Raw genomic sequence first — 26,044 nt, forward strand, 5'->3', positions numbered from 1 at the left:
GCACATCGCGTCCTGCGATGTGCACTCACACGTCCACTATTGTTTTACCCGCATGGCTCTCGCGTCTCTTGCAATTCGGCTTCCTCGCGTAGCTATACGCTCCGCCGATGGTCGGTAGTTGCAGAATCGTACGAGATGGCGGGTGTTACGCTAATCTGCGTATGCTATCAAAGTGGTAGCATGTACAGTAGCTGCTAATATGGGGCTTTTGCTGCTAACGCCACCTAACATCGGGGTTAACAGGGCGCAAAAGGGAGTAGCCTGTTGAGCAGCCTTTGACTTGGGCTTGCCTGGGTGCGCGAACGTTTCACACGTCTTCCTGCCCTCTTCGCGGGACACCGAGTTGGACGAACACGATAGTTCGAACGTGCCACCGTTCGCCGGTGGCATTGATTGCCACCATGAAATCTTGTCGCGGTCAGTCGGACTTCGTCGATTCGTTAGCGTGCATCGATCGGCATGGGCTGGCATTGATGTGTGAAAGGTGCAACAAATGCCCTTGTGATTGTTTGCACTTCTGCGTTGTCGTTCCTTTGTCCCAAGAACACGTTTGAGACCCCGCAGATATTTTTAGGGGCGGACGGGATAAAATATGCGAGGAAAGGTTAGAATCTCCAGCCCCGAGCACAGCATTTTGAGATGCGATGCTGCTCAACCGACAGAGCTCCATTATCTCGGCGCAAAGCGGTAATACGGGCATTCGCATGTCGTCACTTGAATCTGCATACGTTAGCTTGCATAGTGAAGTAATGCGAGAAAAACGAAGACAAGGGAGAAAAACACGAACGCGAGGTTCTGGCAGTAATGGCTCCAACTGCCACGTCGTTACGCGAATTCTCGGCTCTTTTCATCAGGGCTGGCGGGGAACCCTTGCCACGGTGCAGTTTCGTTAACAAACTCAATGAAAAATGGCAGACATGAATTCGCGTAAGCACAGTGATCGCGTATAAATGTTCCTTACTTAATTTTATTATATACCACATAAATATATGTGCTTTATGCGTTGTCTTTTCACGCCGATTATCCAAGAACCACCAGCTCGGCCCAGCCAAGTCATCACTACTAGAGAGAGAAAAAGCCATGAGGTCGCGATGACAAGACCATAGTATAAAGAACCAACAAGACTTCACCAAGATATCGCACAAGGCAAGCGTGTACTACAACTCACGACACTAAATTTGTCGAGAACGCAAAACATGTTACAACGTGAGCAAGACACCCGGCCAGGGATAGCCAATTCGATCCAGCAAATAAACAAGCATGGCCGACGTTCCCGCAGACGCGCCGGCAAGTGAGTATTTTTTACCAAGTTCTTCGTCCTAGTGTTTGCTAACAATAGGAAGTCTCGTCGGCTTTCTGCGCTCGCATGCAACGGAATGCATGCGGATCGTTCTTGTAGGCTGCCCAGGCACGGGAAGTAACTTGGCCGGCAAGGCAGCATCGTGCGCAGGATGCCCCAATCAACGCATCTGCGCGTCAGGCGAAACTAGGGGACCTGACCCAGGCAAGTATTCGTGTCCTGTATTGCCTGTAACAACTGTTTAAAACTGGATGATACAGTGTTCTGTTTAAACTGGCAGGCGGGTGCGCCGCTTGGTACAGTGTTGCGCTTTGTTGACCACTCTCCTTCCGTCGCGGAGTTTACTCCGGCTTCTATCGTGAGAACAGAAATGAAAATCTAGGTTGGAGGAACTTATTTCTTGCACTACATCAAGACTGTGCGAAGAAGCTGGTAGGGTTGTGAACAAGGAATAATAATAATAAAAAAAAACGTTTCGTTCTTTTGGGGGGGTTTCAGACGTTGCCGTGATTGCTCAACGCCTCTCAACGGTAAAGCACATAGTTCTCGTGCTTTCGGGCAAAGGGGGCGTCGGAAAGAGCAGCGTCACTTCCCTTCTGGCCAGTGGACTGGCTCTCTCGGAAAAGGAACCTAATGTAAGTAGTGGCTACAGTTCTCCTTAATGGCATATGGTCTGCATTTATCGTCGAATGTAAACTCGCGGGAAATGCCCGTTGCTTCGTGCCAAAGAAAGTCTCGATAGGACTGAGCACCAATCTCTTGAACGTACAGTGATAATCGCTAAGTGTTGGCATAGAGAATGAGATGCTTGGCTGTAGCTGTCATGGGAGATATACTAACTAGTTCCACTGGCTATCCTTAATGTTAGAATGAAAGTTGTAGGAGATTGTAGGACCTCTCTTGTTTTTTCAGCAACTTGCCGTTCGCTGGAAAGGAAATGGTCGAACAGTGCCAAAGTGTGCCGTTTGGTGAATGCTTGGAATCGGAAAGAACTGAGCAAAATATGGGACAAAATACAGGACGAGAAATTGGTGGTGTCCTAGATTTCGTTCCTTAGTTTGTGCTCGAGACTAGGTAATGGCATAGTATTAAACAAGGCCAGCATTGCATTCTAAAGGAACCAAAGACTCAATGTGAGCTTTTCAAACACCTTTGGACCAAAAGGGCACAAACAAGCGTAAGTACTTGGAAATTTGTGAAGTAGCAACATGCCGGCTCATTGGTTCAGGTCAAAATTTAAGAAAGCAAGAATTTGCCTTTAATTTTCTCAGCTGTAGCCAGTATTTTCCTGCCAAATAAGTGTGAGTGGAGTCATGAAAGAAATACTAAACCCAGCTAAGCTAAGCTAGTATTGCTTCTTAGTTTACTTTGAAGAGAACATAATGCTATGCAAACTTATATATTTGTGTAGCCTATCATGCAAGCTGAATGCACCATTAAGAAGCAAGCTCTTAATTCCTTGCCAAGATTAAACATCTTGCTGAGCAAACTTATACCCCTGTCACATGGGAAGATTTAATGTCATTCGAATTGAATGGCATTCGTTGCATCGAATGCCATTCGGTCTCTTGTGGTGCTACACAGTAAAATATAATGGCATTCACAAATGAGAGGAATGACGATCTAGAACAAAATTTGTGAAATTCAAAGAAATTTTGTGCCTATTAAACGTGTTTTAAGAACTTTTGCGAGTACTTTTAAAATGGACGAAAACATTTTGACGCCAATTATTCACAACTAAAGGCACTTTGATCTACACATCCAGTATGGCTGACCGCCACAACAGACTCCTGATGCAAAGAGTAATAGCACTTGAGCACAGCCCAGGGTGAAAATATCATCGCGGCAAAAATAATTATTCCTTTTTATAAGTCTGAAAAAATATCTTGTGACTTTGCTGATGCACGCATTATTTTCTCGCATTACATGTTGCTGTTCTCTATCTGGGGTCAAGAGTATACATTCGGTTCGAATGCGAATGAGTTACCTTAACTCATTCGATGGCAAATGTCATTCCATTCGAATGACATTAAATTTTCCCGTGTAAATCCCAATTAGTGGGATTATATGCGAATGCCATTCGATTCGAATGACACTAAATCTTCCGGTGTGACAGGGGTATTACATTATGTGAGGCACCTTCAGTAGCTGACAGGAAGACATCTCTTGCTAGGATTGCTCACACTACTTCCAGCTTGGTGCACGAATGTAAAAGCTGTGGTACGTTCATATAGAAACCTGCTTGAGAGATGTTGCCTTTGACAGGACATGGCAGACGTAGGCTGAATGCTAGCGTGGCTCACCAACTTTTGTTGCCATCTGCATCGTTATGTGTACCCTATTGTCGATTAAAACAAGCTGACATTGATTGGCCTTTGAGCTGTTTTGATTTGGTCTGTTGTTTCTGCTATGAAGTTATGTTTCTGCATTTAAGGTCGCAGTCTTGGATGTCGACATCTGCGGCCCATCGCAGCCGAGAATATTGGGCCTTGAAGGCGAACAGGTCAGCGTCTTTGTCTATTCCTTTCATTAGACGTTGCCAATGATATTAAGTTTTATAAATAGCGTCCACAATTGACCTTGCGAACCTAGAAACACAAATTTCTTTGTATGTCAGTTGCACTGTTTCCTTTTTAAATTCTCCCTGCGTTCTTTTGTACACTTGACTGATAGCATCCTTCACCTTTGGGTCCTCTAATTCTAAAGCTTCCTGATATTGTTCATTCACTGTGCTAACAAAATAGCTGCATCGTCCTGCTTCACAGTGTGCATTGTAGTTCTGTCACATTCCTTACACTTTGCGGAGAATGTTAGAGAACATGTTGCCCATGTGGTGAGCATTTTCACATGCCTTTTCAATGCTAGCAAACTTCTGGAGCATGCCTGTGTGTACCTAAGATGTCCTTCCTTGTTCGCTTTAGGTCCACCAGAGTGCTTCTGGCTGGTCTCCAGTGGTAAGTTTCAAAGTGGTATTATGCATGTTTTCGAACCATGTGGATCGGTTTGCCTGGCTCAGCGTACTTGGACTTCAGACACTAGCTTCTGGGGAGATGCATTGGGCTTCGTACCATTGCAGACCGTTATGCTGTTTTCGGCTTGGCAATTCAGCAAACTGCAGTCATGTGGTTACCCTCTCTGAAATGCAAAAGAGCAGCCATGGTTCGAGAAGCCATAGTTCTTTTTTTTTTTCCTACAAACAAGCATCAACTGGAATCACCTTCCCATCTCCATCGCTGCTACCCATTATTCTGCCACCTTCAAAAGGCTTTAAATGGTATTTTGACAAGCGCTTCTCTCTGTCATGCTCTCACGCCCTGAGAGCATGCAAGTATAAATCAATGATAGGCCACTGAACCTCTAAAGTGAGAAAGGGTCAGGTCAGTGGCAGGCTCCTCCCCTTTACCGTCCCCCACCAAAGCATGGCATATCTGGGAAAGTGAGTTCACAGTTACCGATGGCTCCCACTTCCAGAAAGTTCTTATGATCGAACAAATCCCTTTGGTACCATTCACTTTGCTGTTAACAAAGGTTTAACTGCATGTAGTGTATGCTGCAGGAAAGGGATATGCAGTCTGCACTGTACTTTGTAAGGATCCTTTTCCTCGAATGTATTCATTTATTACCTATTGGGAGGAGTGGTAGCCTGTACTGGTGATGGCGGGAACATGACCTACGAGCCTGTGACCGAGGGCATAAAGAATAAAAAATGATGACTATTGTCACAAAATACAGCTCTTAGAGTGACAAGTGATCTTCTTATGTGGACTTCTTTGTTCACAACATTGCTTGTGCCACGCATGTCCTGTTTTGACCCTTTGCCCTACTGTTGTGGTTAGGCAGTGCAATTATTGTTGCAACCAATGTTCTAACTTACAAGTTTTTTTTTTTTATTTCTTCACTTCCAGTACATGGAGGACAACCTATCACTCATATCTGTCGGCTTCCTCACTGCTCCCGAGGATGCAGTCATCTGGAGAGGACCTCGCAAGAATGGTATTGCAGTGGTGTCATTTTGCCATGAGGCTTGGCAGTTCTGTTTTGACGCAGTAGAGAGCCAAACCACCATTGGTATTTTCGGTTCTTTCGTGATCACGTCTTTGTTGTTGCCCATGCGAGGGCTGCTCCATCTATGCTGCTATCTCATCCCTTGGTGTGTGAATGCTAGCTGCGGAGTAATCAGATTCATGTCACATGTCCATGACCGATTCGTTAGCGATCACGTCTGTCATGTGAATCCAGCTTAATGCATATCGGGGGCACCTGAAACGTTTCATTAGGAGATTTCGGTTGACAAATTACTGTTGTGGCTGCAGAGACTTTAGTAAATGGTCCTATACACCACGACGATTTGGCAACTTGGGCTTGCACTTTGGCTCAGCATGAGGCCCTGGGTTCGATTCCTTCCCACAACAGCTGCATATTGGTAAGGCGCTGTGTTTCGGATGCATGTTGCAGGAACCCAGGTGGCCGAAGTTGACCCAGAGGCCCCTGTTAGGGCCTTTCTCATTGTCCATGTGTTGCTTTAGGATGTTCAACCCTGTAATGCAATTCCAAACTGTCCTGCAGATGCTCAGGCAAACACAAAGAGCAGATGAGGGAAGTTGTCGAACACAAGTTGCCAAGCAGTAGTGAGCGCAGTGTAGTATGTTTGGCTCCTTTAGAGGCAAAGTGCAACGAAATTGTGGACCGCATAAAAAGCCTTGCTTTATATAGTGTGAATACTGCACAGCGTTCCTGCAAAATTTTATGGTTGAATTACAAGTGGGCGAATAACTATTAGCTACTGAAACTGAAAGAGATCCGTACCGAAATTGAAAGAAAACATGGTAATAATAAATCTAATAAAAGGGATGTGATGCAGAGCTCACAATGTTGAGAACCAGCATCGGTTCTTTGGCATAACCTCCAAGATTAGGCGGCACTTGCAATGCACTGAAAAACTTGGAGGCCAGGGTCTGGCGTTTGCAAGTTATGGTCTAATTACCAAGAACACACATTGTATGATTAGGTGCCATTTAATTGCTATTAATAAGAAAGTTTTGATGATTATTGCCAAGATTGCTTTGAGATAGTGGCCAGGGGGACTTTTTCTTCATCTGCACCCAATTTTTAAAGTTGCAGAAATATATATCATGGTGACATTACCGTTACGAGTTGTTTCCCCAGATTGTCAAGCCAATCTGCACATTTATGTGCTCAATTAGCAAAGTTGCTTTCATTGATATTTTCATTATTGATCTTGGACGGGTAAAAAAATTGATAGCCTCAGTAAAAAAATAAATCTGCTTTTACAGTCAGAAATTTTTAACCAGCTTTTTCTTTTTTAACTCTAATGAACCTCATCAAATTCAGTGCAATGCATGATGAGCGAAGCAGTTTCTCAGTTTCTACGTATTTAGATGGGGGCACCCAGTCTAAAGCTCTCTCTTAAGCATAGTTGATCTCTACGTGACTTTAGGAATGATAAAGCAGTTCCTTCGAGATGTGGACTGGGGTGACCTTGACTACCTGCTAGTGGACACACCGCCGGGAACCTCCGACGAGCACCTCAGCTTGGCACAGTATCTCAAGGACTGCAACCTTGACGGCGTCGTACTGGTCACAACACCACAGGTTGGAGCTTTGAAACTTTCAAGGGAACTTCCTCAATGAGGCAGAAACTTTGGCCGCCGCGTGTAGCATGGCCGAGAAATTTGTAGGACCGGCGTTTGGGCAGAGCACTAGAAACAAGACTCGCACAACTGCACTGAGTAGCACGTGTACGAGTTTATTGTTTCTTGCCTTGCAACTTGTACAGGCTCAAAAACAACAACAAAAGTTAGATTAATGTTTTTTTATTTGGCATAGCGTTGACATGTTATGAGAGAGCAGATGATCTCATTGAAGGGCTTGCTAGGCAGAAATCTCACCATCCACTGTAGCAAGTGCAAGTGTCAGCCAAGTTTTGGTAGGTGCCAGGTTGTGCAGAACTATTGAGAACAGAGCTCCTTGTAATTTTAGCAGCCTATTTACGAAAAGAGAGAGAGAGAGACATGTCGGTACATGGGCACACCAGCCCTGTTACTGCGTGAAAAAAAGATATTGTATCTGTCGGAATAGTTCTTCCTTGCGTTTTGAAGCCCTATTTCTTTTTCCCGTTTGTGCCTGTATAATATTGCTAGCCAAGGGACAATCCACTAATTAAGATTCCAGCCAGTGCAGTGTCTCTCATTCCGTGTGGTTCATCTAAGCACTTGTTCTAAAAATTATGAGCTATGGCAAAGGAAACTCAGTGCTGCTGCGGCTGCTTAGTATAGAGCAGTACAATGAATAACATACTGTAACATAAGGTTCTTTTTAGCCTAGATTCTTGCTTTGAGGTAAGCATCTGCTTAGGGGGAAAGAAAAAAAAAAGCAGCCTTGTTGAAAGTATGAGAGACAATGTCCAAGATATGCTGCCGATATGCCCTGCGCAAACTATCATTAGTAAACAGTTTTAGTTTCAGCTGCACTATGTGTGCCACACTCCTGGAACAATTACGTTGTGGTGTCATCTTTGTTTCAAAATTTACGTTGTAGTGTCATCTATAAGAAATGCAAAGCTCAAACAAACATTTGTAATGTATGGCTTTTAATATCTGGCAGCAGCTGTGGCTTGCACTACAAGCTGTTCAATCTTGAAGGCCACATACAACTAGTGCAGTCCCTTTTGTTTTGCCTAAACGCCTGAAAAATCGAGAATGTATCTGGAAAATGGCAGCCATTAGTCATGAGTACTCCTCTGTCAAAGCATTGCGACACAAATGTAAAGCAAGTACACATGTTAGTTTAGAACCAAGAGGCCAAAGAGCGCATTTAAACTACTTGATAAATCCCCAGCAGTTGGCACTCACTAAGCTCGCACTGCCATTCTGTCGCAAGAGCTGCATGTGGAACCGTCCATGTTCGTAGCACATGCTACGCAAGCTCATAGATTGAGCTCGCGAATAGTTCTGTACGTTCTGCGTATGCGCTCACACAAAATGCTCCTATGCACGTGAAACTGTCCGGCGAACTAGGTTGGCTATGCAGATCATATTGGAGTTAAATAGCAGCGCATGGGCACTTTCTTGTCAGTTCTTTAAAGTTTTGTTCTGGGAAGAAATAAAAAAGTCAAGGCTCACTCCACCCTGTGAAGGTGGTTGGACAGCGAATCTGGGGGGGTACCACCACCTACGATACGGCGACGATATGGCAGTTTTCAACATGTTGTTCTCTATGACGCATTTTTTGCTTTCTTAGCGGTGTGTGAGCCATTGCTGATGATGATGGTTTTTGCTAGCAGTTTTGTGTCCGCAGAAATGGTGATGACGATGAAGCAACATCTACTGGGCCCGAAATAAATCGGTGGTGCACGCAGGCACCATTGTGTCGTTAAGGGGTAGTGGTGTGAGCCATTGCTGATGATGACAGTTTTTGCTCATACTTTTCTGTCCGTGGACTCAATTGTGCCATTGGGGATACTGTAAAAGAAATGGCCCTTGCCTATAGCTGAGGGATGGTGCGTGAAAGGAAAGTTCGGACACAAAGGCTGTTGGCAGTGTGAGGGTTTGCTGCAATGTGTCAAATAGGCTTGACAGTTTATAATGCCTGAAGTTTCTAGTGGGTGATGAGTGACTTCTCTATCCTTCAGGAGATATCACTACAGGATGTCCGCAAGCAGGCAGGCTTCTGCCGCAAGATGGGCCTGAGAATCTTGGGCGTTCTTGAAAACATGCGCGGCTTTGTCTGCCCCAAATGCCAGGTGAGTTGGTTGAATGACCAGTCACATGGGTGGGTTCAGTCATCATGTGCTTTAAGCTAACCCTGCTTACAAGTAAGTGCACATGACATTGTGGGGTTCTGTTTTTCAGACTTGTAGATGTTCTGTGATATTTATTGGTTGATGTCAGGACAGCAAAATATAAACCAGCGTTGGGTCAGCGGGCAGGAGTGCGTTGGTCGAGGCAGCAACCAAACTCTGCGATCTGGCATGGACAGCAGATACCAGTGCAGGCACATACCAAATACAAGGCCGCAATGCAGCCTAGTACTTTTTCTATCCGTACCTGTTCATAACTTGGTACACCCGAGAGCAAAAGTACCGTTTGTTTAAGCAAACACTGTCAAATTTTACAGCGGAGCTGTACCTATATGTCTACCCTACCATAGATTTTTCAATGTCCGTGCCTCAAAACTCCTGCGCCCTCTATGAGGAGGCAAAGCAAACTAGTAAGACATGTGATGACACCTGGCGTAGCTAGAGGAAAGCTAGGAAACCACCCAGTACCATAGTGTTTCATAGAATAATTACTAGAGGGAACTCTGGTGCTAGTGTCTACAGCAGCTGCAACGGGGCGGTTCAGCCAGCATGGCAGGCATTATGGTAAGTACATGGATTTGCCTGAAAGCTTTGTCCTTTTCGCTTCAACCGGCTTCATGACTTTGTAAACTCGTCACTTTCAAGAAGGTACCCTGTAATGAATATAATTAAAAAACTGGCTCTCCCGTAATCGAGAGCAGATGTAAGCATGAAATGGTAACTGGCAAAGCAGATTGGTTGGAGATGATACTAGCCACAATGTGTAGTGCACGTGCACAACAGCACACACCACCGCACCACGCCACACTGTGCACTGGTTTATTCGTAACCTGAGTTTATTCGTAACTCAGATGCGCAAGCTGAAATTGACGTTTGCACTGCAAAGTTTGAAATGGCAAGTTTGAACCGCGGTCCTCAGTTTCAGGTTCCATACATAGGCGGAGAAGAAAATAGACCTTATTGCGGAATCCCTGGACTGTATAGTCGACTCCCGTTAATTCGATCCCGACGGGACCGACGAAGCTGGTCGAACTAAACAAAAGGCAGAAAAATCGCTGAACCACGCCTTTAATTCACTTGGCAGGGTTTGCCTTTATTGTTGGCTTCGCGTTAGTACATCCGCGTTATGCGGTGAAGCATATTAAGCGAGTGGTGAGGGGAAGAATTCCACTGTTACGGGACATAGCACATGTTGCTTAATTTGCAAACGCGAGCACCGAGACACCTAATAAGTTTACTGGCAGGCATTCAGAGATTTAGGTAGACCCCCCGCTCTTTTGTTGGCTTTAAACGTCCCCTCGACTTTCTGAACTTTTTTTTTCTTTTTCATTTTACCGCCTTCCCTTTCGCTCCCTTTCCCAAAACACAGATAGTTTTTCTGCGCATCTCGGCGCATGGATCGTGCGTATAATTAAAGAACGTGTACTAGGCCCCGTTAACGGACTCATATGCGAGACATGCATGGCGGCGAAACGACTGCTGGGATCGCCACAGCAACATCAGAAACAGCTTATTAACGGGCTGCCAGAATGCTTATTAGGTGTCTAGGGGCTCGTACTGTGACCGCGTGCGCGCCTGCATAATTAGGAAATGCGTACTGTGTACCGCAACAGTGGCCTATTTCCACTCTTGGTACGCTTCATCGCGATAAATTGCATATGCTTCACCGCATAGTACCGCTGTATTGCGGCTAAACTGACTGGTCAAGTTCGAATGATCTGGCGAAGACCAATTTTTAAATTCAAATGACGGAATTTTGGACCCAGCGATATGTATGGGTGCTGGCCGGAACCTTGGGTCGGGGTCGAATTAACGGAATTCTACTGCATGTACTTTCGCTAAGGAGAGTTACTCTTTGTACATAAAGCACGTACCAAAGCAAGCAGGTACTAGAAATCGCCCAACCTTCATTGCTGGTCACAAACGGCTTCATGAAGTTGTCAAATAGTTAGTGTAGGGATAGGGTTGAGAAGGCTTGTGTTAGCTTCAACCATGGCTTCAATCATGGGTTTGGTGGTATGTCCTCACCATAATTATGTGTGTATAACCCGCTTGTGCATATGACCTGCACCCCCAACTACAACCTCAAGTAAAGGAGAAACAAAAAGGTTAAGCCAGTATCCACAATTTTCATGGCTTGCAAACGCAACCCAACGCGTTTGTCTGCACAAAGCAAGCCTCCGGAAACATGTGTGTTCGATCATCACCACTTTCGCAACTGCTCACTGTTCAAACGTGGCACATCAGCACACAGATTCACTTGCACTGCGGTGAAGCAACCCCTCAAAGCAAGGTTCATACTTTCATTATCCTACTCTCTCACCAACACTCTGTTTTTAGATTTCTTGAAATTTTATTTACACAAGGATTATATGCATGGAAGTATAGTGTACATCCCCAGAGTTTATTAGGCTGTCAGTTCAGTGACTCATGCACAATTTTTTAGAAAGTGTCTCAGTAATACCAGCAGTAGATGTATGCTCCATCCCACCTACTCCATCAAGTGCAGTGAAGGCCAGGGCTCGTGTCAGCAGACTTGTAACAACAGGCGGCTGCATGTTTCGGAGAAGGGACAACAGCTTGTGTCGCTGATCCTTTTATTATGCTTCCATTCAGTCGCCATTGCTCAAAAAGAGATCAGAAGCAGACAGTGGAAGAGACCCCTCTCTCGTTCTCTTTCTTCGTTGGTTGATGCAACACACATACTATTTGGCTACGCAGCTCGAAGCTGGCGAGCTACAAGTGCCATGGAGTTTGTTGTGAATGAGCAACTTGACACTGTGGCAGGTGTGAAGGTTGTGTAAGTGGTTTTTGAAGTCTGTGTTAAGGCAATGCAATAACTTTCTGTTGTTGTCATTATTACAGGTGCGCAGCGAAATCTTCCCTCCCAGCACCGGAGGTGCAGCTGCCCTGTGTGAAGAATTAGACTTGCCTTTTCTCGGGTCACTGCCTCTTGACCCACAAATTGGTGAGGAGAAATGATGTTTTGGGATCAGTCATTTTGCACAGTCGGTCATAAAAGTAGACTGAAACAATGAGAATTTCTATTCATTAGCTCAGACTTTGCTTTGGCCTCTTCTAGACAAACTATGCAATAGTGGGCCTCTCTTTAGGTGTCAGTAAAAGAACCGCAGAGGTGTATGTGTGTTTGTGTCTTTTTTTTATATATTTGCCTAATTCTTGGCCACGAAAGCTTTAAAGCAGGCTGCTGTAGGAAATAGAGGGGAGACTTTGATTACTTCTAAACATGGGCATAATTGACGCGTTGAATCAAACTCAAACTGAACACCAGTCCATGTGCATAGAGTGTTCTTGAGCCACAATGCTTTTATGGTGTACGGTTTAACCAGTGTGCTTGGGCTTAAAGCAATGTTGAGCGGAGCTTAAAGGTCAGTTACAATACGATTATCGATAGTAATCTGTTTTTGTAGTATATTTAATAGAACTGTAAGGGAATGCGTCTGAAAATTTAGTTCTCTGTGTTGCAGCGAATGAACCTAAATTTAAAAAAAAAATGAACAGCTTCGAGTGTATCGGTTGACAAATTACTGTGTGCTTATCAAAGCTTATCAATGGTTTTGGGAACATCATCTCACTTCTGCATCTGTGCTCACCACAGAACAGAAGGCAAACAACAAATGCTTGGGTTTGTCGTCTGCTTGGTGTACTTTTGTAGGCGCTTCATTGTTTATTATCCCAATGTGTGCCAACTAACCCATGGAAGACAGAGTTAAAAGGACACAGGATAAGCACTAACAAATGAAATTTATTGAACAAAACGCTTAAAAAAAGAAAAAAAAAACTTACTTGTGAATGCTTGTCCTGTGTCCTCCTAACTCTGTCTCTTCTGTTGTTCTTGCGCTGATTAATGAGTATGCAACCAGCCCAGTTTAGCATTGTTGTAGTCTACTGTTATCTTGCCCCGTACTTTGACCGGAACTGATCTTGAAGCGCTCCTGATCACAAGACCAAGGCTGTACTGGGAGCATTGGTGTTCCAGTCTCATTTCTTTTGCCTATGCTCACCTGACAAAAGACCACTGTTTTCCACACTTTATGTCATTTTTGTTTCTCGTGTGTCGGGGCGTGACAGCTGCCTCTCCTGACTGCTTTGTTGAAATCGAAAGCAAAACACCTGTTGCCAGTTTACTACTATTGTTTCTGCAGCCAAGGCCTGCGATGAAGGAAAATTGTTCCTGCGAGAGCATCCTGATTCTCCAGCTGCAGTTGCATGCACGGAGATAGTTCAGAGTAAGGCAGCCAACATTTTCTTTTCTTAAGTGATTTCATACCTCAGAGAAGTGCATCATCAACAGAACATGCAGTCACTTCCTGGGTATGGTTCTGTTGCGGGCATTGTAGTCCGAGCCTGTCTATTACGGTGTTCTCGGCACATTTTCCTGTTTCATTTGATTGCATTCTCGGGTTATGTAAACGTGATATGTTTGTTATCAAGCACTTCAGGCAAAATTCCTTGCTCACTCGAACTGCAGGTGGTATACCATTTAAGATGTAATTACAGCTTTAATTAGTAGTGTACATAAAAATTCTGTTAGGATAGTTTCATAATTTTACTGGCATCGTTGTACTGTCTGCATAAATCCAAACGCCAACAATTTGGAAACTATACTCCAATGTGAGGTTCTGTTTCCAGGTTCTCCTGCATTCGTAAGAGTAGCTTAATTCAGACTCCAAAACGTACATTCGGGACTGCTCCATGCTTATAAACTACTGGTCACAGAGTGATTACATGTCACACTTCCATGTAATCAAGCCTAACAAGTATTCTGGTTGGTTATTTCCTGTTTGCGTTTCAGATTATGGTAATGATGTCTTATGTTGTGCTACAGCTTGAAATGCCCAGAAATGGAAAGAAGCTAGTGTTAGTAAAACATCACTTTTGGTGCTTGTTGTATCCACTGTATGTTCCGGTGCAGCGACCCCACTCACCTATTCCATAAAGGCATTGTTTGAAGAGCATTCAGATTCACTAAGGTGACGACACAATCTCCGACATGTGGAGCCCCACAATACAAAGCGATATGCTCCGATATTGTGTTTATATCGCTTCCTTGCCTTTTTTGCGGAAGGTCACATGTTATGGATTATGCACGCAAGCTAGCCCTACGAGCACGATACTAGGCTGTTTGAACTTCAGAGGAAGCTTTAGCTCGGGCCAATTCCTATGCCACCTATTCAAATCCACCTATTCATAGAAGTGCTTTTATGAGGCAGCCTCTGGACAGATTTTAATTAAATTTGTTGCATTTGAGAGATAAATTTAATTTCTAGCGACTGTTGCAAACAGAATTTTGATTTAGGGTGTGTAGTTTTTTTACAAAATTTGCATATCAACAGTGTGTCTTAGAGTGATGTGTAATACATAAATTTTGTCAGCATTACATGTTCTATTAGGTGCAATTTATAAATTGTGATATCATATTTCATTGTCAAGTTAGAGAGTTGTAAACATCATAGTTTCATTTCCTTAAAATTTTCAACAATCCCTATAAAAAATCCAAGGCCTAAATAAATACTTCACTTCCTACAGTGACTAGATCTTAATGTTTTCTTTTAAATCCAGCAAGCCTCATCAAATTTGGTGCAGTGGTTGCCCAGAAAAATTATTTCTCTGTTCCAATGTATATAGATAGTAGCTTTTGCAGTAAAGCTTCCTCTTAACACATTTTCTTCCTTTAGGGCTTTGGAAGGTGTCCCATCACAAGTGCTTCACTTGTTTTCCTAAAGTGACGCTGACATGTTGCTTGTATTTTTTTTTACAGAGCTTTCCACTGTCCTGACAAGCTGACTCAGCCAAGCTTCAGTAGCAACTACCTGACCGTGATATCAGAAGCTGTACTGTACGGCAGTTGTGTGCCTACAGCGCAGATATTCTTTTTTCTGATGTTCACAAAGACCTGCAGAATGATAAGATAAGCATTCGGAATTTCGTAGGCAATGGTGACAAACATTTAGGATGAACTTTCTAGACCATTGTAAGTTTTTGACAAATCAAGTTTACCATTTGATGCGTCTTACCATTCTTATGGTACGAATTGATTGTCAATACAGTGCAGCTCAGTTTTGATAGAAAGTAACGGAATTTTATTGTTATAGCTTCACATTGTTATTTTATGTAGGCCAATTTTATTCACCTTCAGTATACTACTTGGAAAACAATCCCCATTGTTATACTCGGTAAATGTCATAGGTGGCATTACTGTAAGTGGACTGCTCTGTATAGTTGCAAAGTGTCAAAGACCGTTTGATATCTTGAATACAGCATGACTTAGCACATGCCTGGAAAGTTGAGCTGCAGCACTTCGTAGTGTACGGCAGGCCAGCCCCCCAAAGGAAACACGTAGGCGCATTTTGTGAAAACATGTAAATTTGTAGAATACGTTTCACAACATATTTTGTTTCAGTACATCGCTGATACACAATTAAAGTGCTGAATTCACACCCACCTACTGCCTGTTTTAATTCTCGCGTCACATAAGTACACGATGGCCCCCCACCCACCCCGGGTTGCATTTGAACGCCTAGCTGAGTGAAAGATGAGCGCCGAAAGATCGAAGATTGCGCGATTTGTGTCTACCAGAGGTCTATCAGATCATTGTTTTCGCAATGTCCTACAAAGTACACAGGGCTGCATCCGCGTTTAGCTGCGTACCGCGAAGCGTATGCGCAGTACGCAATCTTGAGTAAAGCACGTGCTCTTCTAACAGCAGCTTTTCGTTCCGGGTACGAGTCACTTGTTGTGCTTCAACATATGTTCTAGCTCGGTTTTGACGAACTGACGTACGTTCGGGTCGGGTATGTTGGCGACCGCTTCCGCGGCGCGCTCCCCGCCGTCCTTGTAGAATTCCACCAAGTCTTCGGCGTACTCCAACCACACGCAGTTCGAGCAGCCGCTTCCGCAGCACTGGTTCTTTTCCGGAGGTAACGGTGGCTCCGCTGCCGAACCGTTCGCGGACCCTTCGCCACGCGATTTGCGTTCGCTCGCGGCGACGGCAGAGGTCGTACTTCTGTTCGCCGCCGCCGTCGTCGGGTCATCGTCGTCGTTGCGACAGTCGCTGTAGAGGTGCCGAGATCTCGCACGGCTGGCAAGGGGACGCGGTCGCATCCCCGCGGTCGACAGTGTCGTGCGATGCGAGGAACTCGCTACCGTTTCTACGAGTACGCCGGTGGCAAGCTTCAACATCGCCGTCAGCTGGAGCCGAGCGAAGCAGACATCGTCGTCTGCACAAACCGTTGGTTTGCACTTCCGCACGACACCGCAGACCTCCAAGCGTAGAGGAGGATCTGTTTCCACTTGTCTGCTTCTAACGTCACTTCCACATCCTTGCCGACGTGAAAATAAGCGAGTGATAGTTGCGACGGTAGACGTGAAAATAAGTTCACGCCGTGTGCCCAATATTGAGCCCGAATGGAAATTCCCGTAGTCCACTCCTTTGCTTTCATTTAAACGGTGATGTAAACTAACCAGAAACGTCAAGGTACTTTAATTAAATCACGAACTAGAGCTTGTAGAAAGCAAGAACGTCAACCCGAGATGTCGGGCAACTTGCGGGCATGGAGCTTGCGGATGTTTCAGGTGTCGGACCCCAGGCCAGAAACAGAAGGCAGCACAGCCTGAATTGTCCTTAGAATTCCTTCACTCCCAAAAACATTACAAGGAAGGGTGCAGACATGCAGAGGGATTAAGGAGCGTGTCTCGATGAAAAAGCGACTTCGGGGTTAAAAGCATAAAGCGCGATTCGAAAGGTGAAGCAGATTCGATCTCTAGTGTGAAAACGATTTGCATTTGTGTGCTACACCGTTGCACTGGTTCCGACAGTGACCTTGCAGCCATTGTACATTATGAAATGGCAGAACCGGTGACGACACGCAATTAACCACCAGATTATAAAACGGTAACATGCGAGCATGTTCCAAGCATAAAGCCGTAATTCATTTCCAAGGTGTATAATTTACATTTGATGGAAATTCTTATCCCAAAGGTGGCTGAAGGCAAAGTGCTTAACATACCAGTTATAGATTTAATTACAAACACAATTGCGAAAAAGGAAGAAGTTATTTTGAAATTGTTTTGCATTTTACCAACTTACAACCCTGCCCTTGCATTAGTGCTGCAATCCGAGCACAGGCAGATCCTGGGATCCAACGAGAATCCTCTAGCTGGTGTTCTATTCTAATAAACCAGATACGCAAGTCGCAGCAAAATGGGTGGTGAAAGGATGTTTTTAATGACTTTCAAGCATGTTGCAATTGAATTTCACATGTCTTTACATGGCATTTTACTAACACGTTTATCTCAACTCCCCCAGCAGACAATCAATCAATCATTCAGTCTTTGAAGCAACAAACTTCTGAAACTGTGCAGGCATGAATGCTACATGAACACAACATCAAGAACCTTATTTACAGGCATCACTGCAAATCTACCCAATATTTCCAATGCCAACTTGTGTGAGAGGCCGATGAAACAGAAACAGAAAAACCTCTTCAAGGGGCTGCACCCATAAGGTACAAGAACAATTGACAGCTTACAACACATGATCAGGGAACGAAGTACTCAAATGACCTCAACAAGATGCACAGCAGACCAAATTAACAGTGCCATGAAGTAATTCATTATATACTTTACAGGCAAGGAAATGCCCAGCATATAGAGAAATGACAGCAGGTGGTAGTCGTGGTTACAATGAATGCCAAAGCAGCGAGGCCTTCGATGAAAGTGGCGGTCAACGTGAAGAGCTGGAGCTCGAGCGTGCGTGGCGTCGGGGTCCTCCGCCCGTGCCGGCTGGAGACCGCGATCTTCGCGACGGTCTTGGTGAACGATGTCGACCTGATGGAGGACTCCTGAAATGTGGCAACGACAGTCCATTATTTGAGCGGGGTGAATGAAAACTCGAGTCACTGCAAATGGCGTGGACCTAAACTGGCAGCTGCAGGTCATACAGACAGGGCACTTTCACCTTGCTGCTTTCAACGATTATCCTTAATTACTTATCCTCAGCAGGCCCCATCAGAAATTATAAACCCCCGACTGTGGTGAATTTTACCGTAAGAATTCTTCAAATTAGTTCATTATTAGAGAGAGATATAAGAAACGGAAGTGACACATTTCCATGCTGCCAGATTCAAGGTCAACATAGACACCTTTCCCCCTTTGCCTTAACTAGCATCCGTAAGCAACGTGTCTGTCCTGCCGCCTTCTCTCGCACTGGAGCAGAATACATCAGGAGCCCCGCATTCCCCTTTTCTTCACTCTCTCTGCATTTGCTCTGCATGAAGCACTTTCAGTGGTGGTTTTGCGTGACTTTCTGAAGCGGCTGAAATTTCATGTGAAATTTAAGCCATTTTCACACTATGTAATGGTTTGGTACTGTTGCCTTTGCTCGTAGGCACAGGTCCGGTTATATGGTAACTGCACTAGATGGCCACATGGGCATGGCAACTCGCACAGGTGAGCACAAAGCTACCATGAATGTCTGTCAAGCTCTGTACCATATCATTTTCTGGCTAAAACTCTGCACTTTCCGAAGAGTCCTGGGTGCGCAAACAAGCTGCTTATTTGTTCCTTTGACCACAGGGGCACAGTTTCCGCAAGAAAATTTCACCCTCATCGGGTTAACGACACTCGCATGTAACAATGAGCAGATGCTGCACTGTGAACTTTTGCATATGTTCTATAGTGAAATAAAACGCTTATTACTACAGTAAAACCTCGTTAAACCATAGTTAGCCGGAGCTCGGAAAAAGTGTGTACTAAACGGTAGTACTGCTTAACCGAAATAGCGCGAGATCGCCCACTTACCTGTCAAAAACGGAACTACGAGAGCGTCCGATGAAACGGCAGAAAACATGCAGTATTTATTCACTTCGCACAACAGCAGCCATGGGCTCACTTAAGCTACGAGCCAGCTTTTCTGCCAGCCCCCATCTTTACGGCGAACACCCGCATGAGGCTTACATAACGTACAGCATCTACCACTGTCGGGCTTGAATCGCCCATACTTTTGTTTTCCGTGTCGTCCTCATCACTGTCGTTAGGCGATACTACGGCAATAACAGAGGCAACGATGGCAAAAAGCTGAACCTCATAGCCGACACATTTCCGTGGTCGCAGCAGCACTGCTGAGCAACTTCTTCACGTTCCAAATGCCACATACTGTAGTTAACGGCAGATCCCTCTCGCATGCCAGCACAGACTTCTTCGCCTTTTGAAAGGGTGGCTGTTGATTAAATTGGGCCATTTTCACCAAAGTCAGACTGTGGGAACCGATACATTCTTACGTTAATCGATTTTGCAACTCGTTATCCAGATGCTGTGGCACTCCCCGCAATCGACGCAGTTCATGTTGCAAAAGCGCTGATCGAGATCTTTTCTCGCGTCGACTTGCCAAAAGAAATAGTCACTGACCAAGGAGCTAGCTTTACTTCAGTGTAAAGAACTGATGAAAAAGGTTAGTCAACTACTCTCAGTGAAGCTACTCAAGACGACACCCTACCATGCGATGGCGAATGGTCTCGTCGATGTTCGATAGCATGACCGATGTCCAATTTTGCTTCTATGCTGAGCACCCGGTTTCTGTCCTAGCTTGCACGACGCCACAACACGGGCGACAACATTTTAAGACTCTGGCACGGCACCGAAATGATCTTGATGCGGCTTCACCCTTCCAAGCGCCCTCTGCGTTTGCGCTTGGAGTCGGGGATTTGACTTTACTACTTTTAAAGCGAAACTACTGTTTCAGCGGGTACGGTTAAAAGAGGTTTTACTATACACTGTTCCCATCCCCCATAATTGGCTATAACATTTAAACCTGGCTACTCGGAGTCTGCACCACAAAGGAATGTGCGAAATCTAGGAACGTTCAACCACTGTTTGTGAGAGGGTGGAAGAGACAAAAGGGGCACATGAGGCTGGCGATGGGATGCGACGAAGGCGTGCCGGGCCGGGTGAGCAGCACAAAGGCGGGTGTGACAAAACAGCTGCTCCACCCCCACTCCTTCCCTCCCTCTCTCGACCATTCAACATTTTTTCCCCCTTTTGGCACACAACCAGTAGCCAGATTGAATTGTTATAACCGATAATGCGGTATGGGAGCTTGTAGTGAGCAGTTTATTTTACTGTAGAACACATACAAACGTTGACGGTGCATAGGCTGCTCATAAGATCCAATTTATCATTAAAAGCGGTATCGTTACAAGTGGCTTCAACTGCACTAGGATGTGACCATAGCTCTATATTTTGTGAAAATGGCTTTTCATTATTCAACAAATATTCGAGAAATATTCTACGAGTGACTCAATTCTGGCGCCATTCAATACCGTCTCAAAGATTACTGTACTCGCACATGTTCGTCAGCAGGAAGTTAGCACTGCTTTGTGAAAGCATGGACTCACCGGCCTGAACGTCCCCTTGGTGGAGGTGACCTGCGTGCAACAAAATATATTCAATGCGTGGCCCACTTCTGAAAGTTGTAATTCAACAGTTGAGTGCCATTAACCGTAAGGTTTATTTCTCGCAAAGATTCTGCTGAGCCCGTTATACGCAAGGTATCTTTTTCTGTATGGGCTGAAAGTTGACGATGCTTTTATAGTAAATGCACTTACAACATATATTTATTCTGCATTGCTCTTACACTGACACTTTGCAAGCAGGAGCCAATGTTTCGACAACTGGACTTGTCTTTTTCAAAGCGGCATATGCTTTTGTTGGTTCTTCTAAAGGGGAAAGGGGCAAGGCGGGTGGATGAGGCAACGACCGAGAGTGTAGAGTTTAAAAGAAAGGTGTGCTTTTCAATGTCGGTGGAGGAATGTGAGGTAGCGCCGTGTGTCAGCCGGTTTACATGTCACTGTAGACCCCAATCGTCAACTGGTTGACACATGGCGCTACTTCACATTTCTCCACCGATGTTGAATAGCACACTTTCTTTTCAAATCTACACGCTCGCTGCTAACCAGGCGGCTAGCAGATGGTAGGGCGAAGTCGAAATTTGTGAACTCGAAGCAAAGGCAAGAGTCTGACGTAATAGTTTCTGCGGAAACCCACAAGGTGGAGAGAAGTAATTAATAAAGGGAAAATCAGACATCCACCCGTTCGTGGCAACTTCGCCCTACCATCTGTTAGCTGCCTGGTTAGCTCAGATGGCAGATCGGCTGCCCCGGAAAGGCAGTGGTCCCAGGTTCGAGTCCCGGACCAGGACGAATTTTTCTTGAACTGCGAGGCTTTCTTTTTCGAGGAACCCATATGGGTTTCCTTTGTAGCAATAGCTACGAACGGGTGGATGTCTGATTTTCCTTTTATTAATTACTTGTCTCCACCTTGCGGTTTCCGCAGAACTATTACGTCAAGATGGACTCATATTTGAAGGCACACTAAAAGGTACAAGAATTGTGATCCATTTCTGGTGCTTCAATTCTTTTTGAAGCTTGCTGATTTTTGGCATTATTTGAGCCCCCAAACCAAGATTACTTTATAATTAATAATAATTTTTCAATGGTTTTCCCGTAGCATTTAATGCTGCCATGTTTGTGACGTATGATTGTCAGGTTATATTTTTCACGATGCACCAGTTTAATTCAAACACATAAAACAAAAAAATGTCAGAGGTGGTCTAGGGCCTTTTAAAGACTATTTTTCACTTCATCAACACAATCCCATTCGGCCAAGACAAAAACATGACAGACCTTCGTGGACGTGACCTCGGTGGGGATGATCTTCTCCAGTGCGGAGGCGGCGCAGGGGGTCGTCTTGGAGGCATGGGGGGGCTGGGCCGCCTCGGAGGCACGGGTCGTGGCAGCAAGACTGATGCTGCTGTCACCTCCTGACCATCAATCTGACCTATAATGCAGAGAGCGGGAGACAAAAAAGGGCAAATGTCACTGTGAAGAACTCAAAGTGGCATCGCTATGTTTATGCTCGATCTTCATCTCAGCAGCCAAATGCATTGTGCCGTCTCTGGAGAACTTTAAACCCTCTGGGCGCAGCCCACACATACGGGATCAATACTGGGAACAGCACCATGGCGACGCCAACATGCCTCGAGTGTCTGCATAATTGCCATCACAAAAAGAGAGAGAGAGAGGAAGGCAGGCTGAAACCTAAACAATTTTATCATGGCCTCGGAGTGACATCATGGGCTGCTAATATGGGCAAACCAATAGTACAGCACTGCAAATTATCATTTCTGCTTTGAATCCATGAAAATTATTGCACAGATGCATTCGGCGTTCCACCAGGAGCACTATCTTGATGCTGCTGCACACAAAATTGAGAAGAGCGATGGTGGTGCATGTTAACCGAAAATAAAATCTATCCCCAAGGAGGCGATTGCAAATCAAGAAGCCTGCAACGCCCAACGTATCATATATACAAGCGTCAAAATTCTGATGAGAGTGGAAAGCTCAGTGCATGGCCTACGGTAGAGTTTCTAATATTCTGGAGAGAGCCTTTAGTTGTGGACAGTCCAGCAGAACAATTACACTACACTAATTTCATAACTTGAATAGCTTTTCACTGTTCTTTTCTTGCAAGTGCACTCTTGATGGCCAAAAATAAAGCAACAAGTTCTTCCAGTTTTCCTTGATCTGGAACCATGTTTGGCCATCACAGATTAAGACCACAGGAAATGCGCGCTCACCCCCGTCCATGTGGCGCATGGCCCGCTCGGCATCTGCAGGGTTTTCAAACTCTATGTAGGCGAACCCTCGCGACAGGTGGCTGTGGGTCCGATCCGGAGGTAGCTCGACACTCTTCACTGCGCCGTAGCAGCCAAAGATCTCGAGCAGGTGGTCACGGGTCACGTTGCGAGTCAGTCGACCCACGTGAATCTTGCAAGGGCGGGGCGGCGATGGCGTCCGCTTGCGCCTGCTGCTGCTTGAAGTGGTTGCGTTGGTGGTGCCGCCTCCTCCGCCGCCACGAGCTCCACTTGCCGACCTGCACATTCCACGACAAGAGCAGACATGACGAGGCAATAATGCAATAAGAAAAAACATTTGTCGAGCGAGCGATGCGACCAAGCTTGTGCAACAATGTGGCTCGAGTACTGTTGTTTTTATGCGCTATATTTTAGGGCAATGAAGACAGCACGAACAGGACAGAAAGAACAATGACCAGACAACACATGGACATCACAAGAGGTCCCTTGCAATGCAATCTTTGAACAATGGAAGAGTGCTAGCCAGGCATGTTTGTATTTGGATCCATATCAAAAGAAGATGATGCAGCTACGTGCCAAGCAAAATAAGAATGCTATTCGGTTTCAAGACTCCATTAGACATGCAATTTGCACTTACGCAAGATAGGTTTCTTTCTTTATGCAGCAGCATTTCTAGCAATCAATTATTCAGCAGCAATTACTAATCCTGGCAGGGTGCGCAGTAGCACTAGAATGTTTCTATTCTTCCATGCAAGCGCCTTATACTTTGTAACAGACACTAAGCTGGTTCATCTACTACTAACAAAACCACGTACACTTTGCACTCTCTCTACCAAGAGATGAAATTGAAACAAACCACAATTCTTCGGAACATTCCTTGTTGGAGTGTTGAGAAGGTTCACAAGACAGTCAGCATCAATACATTAATACTCATCCGCAGTAGTTGTGATAACCTCCTGGTATTAGTGTGGCTTCGCACAAACAGGCTACACTAGGCCTTTTCAATATTTCGCACCTGACTGCCTGAAGCGCTGCTGTCAGCCAATGGACGTGGGTGTGTGCAGCTTTTCAGACAGTCGCGAACAACAAACATAAGAGATCCACATTTACAGTGTTCTGGCTCTTCTCTTGTACTACGTAGGCGCATGATGACAGCAGATGACATCCGCACAACAGCATTCTCTCAACTTGCAAAATAAATGTTCGGCAACACCAGTGGTACACCACTCTCAGAGAAATTTTTGAGACAGCTCCACCTATGGCTGACCTTTTTATATAAAAATAAATTATATAAGACTTTATGCTTTTAACAAAGTACTTTCCCGTTTGAAGTACAGCATTCAAGCAGACCACTGTGATGTAGGCTGTTTACACCTATTGTAGGAATGCTGCAACAAAGCCACAAATAAGGCATGAATTCCAGATAGCTTCATGTGCTGACTGTCCAACAGTCATTCAAAGAAATTCTTAATGAATCTCGGATAAACTGAAATTGAAACTGATAAACTGAAAATAGCTAAACACGTAAGGGCGCGCACACATCACACAAAAGCATTCGCTCTTTAGCAATGAGGCATGAACGTGTACTTTACGTGGGTGCAGGAGTAGGGGCTGGCTTCGCAGGCCTGCAGCGGTCAAAGAAGCAGCGGCACGACGGTCATTAGGCAGGAAAGCACCAAAGCCCACACAGGCACATGCACGCAATGCAACAGAAACCAACGCCACACACGATGAAACATGACGCCAATGCAAAAGAGACAGTAGGCAGCTTGGCCACCACGCAACACGACAACATGCAGGGCATGTTTGGGCTGGCATCAGGTTACTTAACCTAGCCCAGAGTAAGTTACGTGTACCGTCACTTGCCTGGACACACGGTTCCGGCGCCTTCGTGGCGACACAGAAGTTGAGCGAGACGATGATGAAGATGATGACGACGAAGAGCGGGACGATTCACTGGAGGCACTTCCGCTCGAACTGCTGTCGCTGGAGCTGCTGCCGCTGCTGTGAGTGAAGATAACGTGAAAGAACAGTCAGTACGGAGGAACTACCAGGGGGGGCTGAGAGCACTTGAAGCTGCACCTAATGCAGCTTCTAACTAGACCTTGTCTACTTCTGCCCACTGGTGGCACATAAACGAACAAGCGTTTCTCCATGTTCGACTGCTTGCTTCTTCTGTAGTATCACCACCACGACAACTGATAGGGAAATATCCAGAGTTTCCACGAAATTTTACTGGCGGAAACTCTAGCGCTGCGATCGCTTAGCTACCATGGAAACGATGGTTAGTACATGGCTTTGCCTTATCGTCGTGCTTGCCTTGCCATACATCAACATAGTTCACAACATGCACACGTCGCAAATTTTCAATTTCTCTCTCTCTCTTTTTTTTTCTCTCTCCATCATGATATGACGTGCGCTAAACGAAACACGTTCCAAACTTTAGTGACAAAGCCTAGATTTTTCTAGCACTGTGTGCCACTGTGGGAAGTTTCCTGGCGTAACATTCTGCGACTGTGCGGAGGACAAACCAAAGAGTTAGAAGGTGTGAGAGGAAAAACGCGCGACAGGTTGGTTACCTGGCAGCACTGCTTGAACGCGAGCTGCTAGTGGATGCCGTCCTGCTCTTCTTCGTTCGTTCCCGGCTTCGCTCTTTCTTGGTGTCCGCCGATCGGACGCGCTTCGGGCTAGCGGCCCTGAAAAATACAGCAGTGTGTAGGGGTGAATTCACAAAAGCACCGAACGCGCCATCAAAGAAAGCGCCGATCGAAGTAGTACTTCGGACAGAAATCTGGCACACACTGTCATTTAGCCAAAAATGGACGTGTCACTAACACCGGCAGTACTCACATGATTGCTGCGGACTGGGGTGTCGAAAATCAGTTGCGCGCTCTGTCTGAAAAGATAGAGCATAAAAAAAATTTGCAACCGAGTTGCGACTTCGCAGCACAACTCAAAAAAACCTAGGCTTAGCAGAGCGTGTCGGAAGACGCCGGCTCTCCAGACAACCGTTAACTTCGCTATACGTGACATTTACGTCATGTGTTTGGGCATGCAGTTGAGATATGCAGCGCTATTGTTACTTTGAGGGGACGATTGTAAGTAGACTCACCAGCAATGTAGTTACTACGCATGAAAGAACGATAAAAAGAACACTACTCGACCGGCGCCATGGCGTCAGCTCATGGTTACTTGATCACACTTGATGACGTGTTGATGTCGCTAAAGATATAAATTTGTTATTAAAAGAGAG

The 26,044-nt window shown here is 45.2% G+C and overlaps 2 protein-coding genes across 3 annotated transcripts; one reads left to right on the forward strand and one right to left on the reverse strand.

Annotated features, from left to right (window-relative positions):
- The first annotated feature begins 1,100 nt into the window (after positions 1 to 1,100).
- On the forward strand, positions 1,101 to 15,584 carry Nubp1 (NUBP iron-sulfur cluster assembly factor 1). The gene is made up of 11 exons (XM_050173964.3): positions 1,101 to 1,291; positions 1,400 to 1,504; positions 1,799 to 1,935; positions 3,735 to 3,803; positions 4,222 to 4,254; positions 5,206 to 5,293; positions 6,759 to 6,913; positions 8,952 to 9,062; positions 11,985 to 12,087; positions 13,286 to 13,369; positions 14,902 to 15,584. Exons 1-11 carry the CDS (start codon positions 1,261 to 1,263, stop codon positions 14,925 to 14,927), a joined length of 942 nt encoding a protein of 313 aa, XP_050029921.1. The 5' UTR covers positions 1,101 to 1,260; the 3' UTR covers positions 14,928 to 15,584.
- Positions 15,585 to 17,344: 1,760 nt separating this feature from the next.
- On the reverse strand, positions 17,345 to 26,010 carry LOC126525963 (uncharacterized). Of its 2 annotated transcripts, XM_050173966.3 has the most exons (9): positions 25,904 to 26,010; positions 25,642 to 25,687; positions 25,371 to 25,487; positions 24,658 to 24,795; positions 24,384 to 24,416; positions 22,774 to 23,069; positions 21,821 to 21,974; positions 20,534 to 20,563; positions 17,345 to 17,983 (listed from the first exon to the last, which is right to left on the reverse strand). In XM_050173966.3, coding segments are annotated over exons 2-9 (888 nt in total). In that variant the 5' UTR covers positions 25,644 to 25,687; positions 25,904 to 26,010; the 3' UTR covers positions 17,345 to 17,865. The 2 variants fall into 2 exon arrangements, with proteins under 2 accessions (XP_050029923.1, XP_050029925.1); XM_050173968.3 differs by lacking the exon at positions 24,384 to 24,416.
- Positions 26,011 to 26,044: the final 34 nt, after the last annotated feature.

The sequence above is a fragment of the Dermacentor andersoni genome, chromosome 8 (genome assembly GCF_023375885.2).
Source record: "Dermacentor andersoni chromosome 8, qqDerAnde1_hic_scaffold, whole genome shotgun sequence".
In the NCBI taxonomy this organism is placed as follows: Eukaryota; Metazoa; Arthropoda; class Arachnida; order Ixodida; family Ixodidae; genus Dermacentor; species Dermacentor andersoni.